Below are 3,857 nucleotides of genomic sequence, written 5' to 3'. Positions count from 1 at the left end.
CCCCCGCGCCGGGCCCGCCTTCACGGAGGGCGCCGCCAGAGCCGGCACCGGCGGCACGCCCGGGCTCAGGGCGGTGAACCGGCACAACGGAGCCGTGGGACGGGCGGTGGGTGCGGGGCCCCCGGGGCTCTGCAGGATGGGGGGGGGGATATGGAGCCCACCGGGGCTGCTGTAGTCTGGGATGGGGTGCATGAGCCCCCCGGGACTCTGCAGTGGGTCACACAGAGGGGCTGAGCCCCCTGGGACAGACGGAGCCCAGCACCCCTCGCAGCAGGGGCAGAGGTCCCTGATTTAAGGCAGCAGATGCCAGCCAGGTTTTTGGGATGTCCTGAACATCGGGAGGCAACTAAATGGTTAAAAAGTGTGTCAGCAGACACCCCCCACTGCTGCTCACCCCCAGACGTCCCACACCCTTTCCACAGCCAGCACATCTGACACTTCACACCAGTACTCCCAGTTATCTGACACCTCACACCAGTACTCCCAGTGCTTCTTTCCACCCTTCTCACTGGAAACACGGCTCTTCCTGCCCCTCTCCACTGGGCTCCCCAGATCATCCAGTCTTTTTGCTTCCATCCACTCCTGTTCCCCAGGTGAGGCTTGGGAAGCCCCCAACCCTGCTGTCAGCTCCCATGGGAAGTTCCCCAAGGATCAGGTTCTTAACAGAAGGGATTGAAGCAGGGCTGAGCCCCTGATCACCCCCTTATATTCAGCTCTGAGCTCTTCCACCCCTTGAAACTTCCCATGGGTGTCCTTGGGAGTCAGTCCCTGGGGTCTGAGAGGCAAACTCACCTGTTTCCCTGTGCTCTGCAGGTGCTCAGGGACTCCCTGGATACCAGGTGTAAATGCCACGGGGTTTCAGGCTCCTGCTCAGTGAAGACCTGCTGGAAAGGGCTGCCAGATCTGGATGAAATCGCCTCTGACCTCAAATCCAGGTACCTGGCAGCCCTCAAAGTGACCCACCGGCTCGTGGGGCCCAGGAAGCAGCTGATCCCCAAGGAAGGGGATGCCAGGCCAGTGACAGAGATGGACCTTGTTTATCTCATCAACTCTCCCGACTACTGCACCCCAAACCCCCAGCTGGGCTCTCTGGGGACACAGGACAGGTAGGAAGAACCCAGCCTTTTATTCCAGGAGTGCCTGTATCGCTGGGTTTGAGCGGCCTGGGAAGATGGTGTGGATGGGCTGGGGTGAGCTTGCAGCAGATCCCTGCATCTCCGAATCTCTGAATCCCTGTCTTGTGAGACCCCACGTGCACTGCTGGGTCCAGGTCTGGGGACCCCAACACAAGACAGAAACTGGACTTGTTGGAACAAGTCCAGAGGACACCACGGAGCTGCTCCGAGGGCTGGAGCCTCTCTGCTCTGGAGCCAGGCTGGGAGAGCTGGGGGTGCTCACCTGGAGAAGAGACGGATCCAGGGAGAGCTCAGAGACCTTTCCAGAGCCTAAAAGGGCTCCAGGAGAGCTGGGGAGGGACTTGGGACAAGGGATGGAGGGACAGGACAAGAGGGAATGCCTTCCCACTGACAGGTTTAGATGGGATTTTGGGAAGGAATTCCTGCCTGTGAGGATGGGGAGGCCGTGGCACAGGGTGCCCAGAGAAGCTGTGGCTGCCCCTGGATCCCTGGAAATGTCCAAGGCCAGACTGGACAGGGCTTGGAGCACCCTGGGATAGTGAAAACTGTCCCTGCCCATGGCAGGGGTGGCACTGAGTGATCTTTTAAGGTCCCTTGCAACCCAACCATTCCATGATCCATGACCCTGCTGCCTCCTGCTCTGGGCACACCAGCTCTGGGAGAGGCCAGAGCCTGGGAGGGCAGGTCCCCAGGTGCCACATCTTTCCCCAGGCCGTGCAACAGGAGCTCCGTGGGCAGTGACAGCTGTGACCTGCTGTGCTGTGGCCGTGGCTACAACACCTACACGGAGGAGGTGACGGAGCGCTGCCACTGCCGCTACCGCTGGTGCTGCTCCGTGGTGTGCAGGCGCTGCCGGCGCAGCCTGCAGAGACATGTCTGCAAATAAGGAGGAGAGCTCATGCTGGCACCCACCAGGCACAGCTGGACACCAGGAGCCCATCCCAAGGGATGCCCCCTGCAAGGAGGAGGCTCTGCAGGAAGCCTTGTCTCTCGTGGAAAACCTCAGACTGAGAGATTTTAGGAAGCCTCTGGTCCCCTCCAACCCAGACCTCAGGGCAGGACAAAGCTGCCCTCCTGCAGCTGGTCAGTGGCCAGCCCTCTGTCTCCAGCTGGGAGAAGCCATTGATCATTCCACAGGCCCCTTTCTCCTGGGGGAACAGGGACCCTGGGCTGCCATTGTCCCTTTGCAGGAGGATTCTGACAGCGGCCTGAAAGGCAGGAGTGATGGATGGGAGGGGTGGAGTTATCCACTGGGACAAGGCTGCAGGGATGGAATGCTGCTTCGGGTGAGGGGGTCATGGGCAGCTCCTTTGGGAACAGGATTCTGCTGTGGGCTCATCCAGGATGTTCCTCGTCAGGGGAAAACACTGCTCCAGTGCCCTTTGCAGCATCTCATTTGCATGGAGATGGTGCTGCTCTGTTGATGGCAGAGACACCAGGGACAGGAGAGGTCCTGGGGGCTGCCAAAACTGGGCAGCCTGGCAAACCCACACCTGACCATGTGTTGACAGCCCAGCCATGGCATCACTGTAGCTTCTGTCCCCACGTCGGAGGTGGGAGCCCACTCACTCAGTACGTGAAATTCTCATGGCTTGTCCTTCCTGCCCCTCCTTCTGGCCCACTGAGGTCTTCAGCCCACTCCTTCCACCCCTCAGGGCCAGGTGTGTTGGAATTCTGGCCTGGAGAGGGGACACGACTCCAGGGCCTTGGGGAAGCAAGAAAGAACCTTTAGCCTCTGTACTTCCTGTAAGCGGGATTCTGGTGTGGGATTTTAAATAAATATGTTATAAATATGTTATAACTCTCTGTGCCTTGTTTTCTAGGACAATCTTTCCTCCCTGTCCTTCCCAGCTGGTCCTGGAGAAAGAGAGGCTGTATCCCTGTGTCCATACGTTTCCTTACACATATCTGAGGACCAGCTCACTTTCAACTTTCTGCTTCTCACTGGCCTAGATTTGCCTTTAATTACAGATCCCTGCCAGCCTCAGCTCCTGTTTTATCCCCTGCTGCCTCAGGTCTCCAGCTGCCTGGGAACTGGCTGCCTGGGATTCAGGGCTGGTGCTGGAAACTGCAGCAGTCCAGGGTTAATTTCTGATCCTTGGGAATGCGGGCTGGACTAGTCAAGGGTGTGTGTGAACAGCAAGGGGTTGGGAGTCAGGGATGGGGGCTCCCACATTTCCCTTGGCTCTCTGGCCAAGAGCTTGGATGGGATGAGATTCCTGCTTTTGCAGACTTTGGAGAGGAAGGGTGAGGCCAAACAAGTGCTGGAGAGACTCCACAGCACCAGGAGGACAGGTAAATGGGATGGGAATCTTTGTGTGGATTCCTGCAGCTCCCAGAGAGCTCCAGCAGCTCCGCTTTATTTTTGGTTCCCATTGACTGGAGTTGGCCGCGCTCAGCCCGAGCCCAGCTGGGCGATTACTCATTTCCATATCCATTCCATCATTTTTAATGGTCTCTGCTGGGTCACGGAATCAATTCATGAGCGTTTCTTGTAAAACATCCCCTCCCCTTAATGTGCTCCAGGTTTCCGTGCGAGCAGGGAAGGAGTCGGAGGTGGCTCGAGAGGATGCAGGGGCTGGAAGTTGAGCCCGAGCTCAGGGAGCGCCAGGAGGGAGTTAACCCTCGTTATCAGTTGTTAACGTGCCATTGACTGGCTCTGCCCGCTGCCATCTCCCTTCCCAGAGCGCCTGGAAAACCGCAGCTGCCCAAGGCCGAAAG

At 58.4% G+C, this 3,857-nt stretch overlaps 1 protein-coding gene across 1 annotated transcript in view; it reads left to right on the top strand.

Moving 5' to 3' along the window:
• LOC103623312 (protein Wnt-11b-like) overlaps positions 1–2,929 on the top strand; it is a 9,543-nt gene extending 6,614 nt beyond the window's left edge. Inside the window, exons 4-6 of the mRNA XM_017741809.1 lie at positions 363–593; positions 814–1,106; positions 1,848–2,929. Of these exons, the coding sequence (XP_017597298.1) occupies positions 363–593; positions 814–1,106; positions 1,848–2,022 (699 nt within the window). The 3' untranslated portion in view covers positions 2,023–2,929. The remainder of the gene's footprint in view (positions 1–362; positions 594–813; positions 1,107–1,847) is intronic.
• The last annotated feature ends 928 nt before the right edge of the window (positions 2,930–3,857 follow it).

This window comes from Corvus brachyrhynchos, unplaced genomic scaffold (genome assembly GCF_000691975.1).
Source record: "Corvus brachyrhynchos isolate BGI_N302 unplaced genomic scaffold, ASM69197v1 scaffold220, whole genome shotgun sequence".
NCBI lineage: Eukaryota > Metazoa > Chordata > Aves > Passeriformes > Corvidae > Corvus > Corvus brachyrhynchos.
Note: the sequence above shows the minus strand (reverse complement) of the source record. Positions and strands in the feature narration are given on the sequence as shown.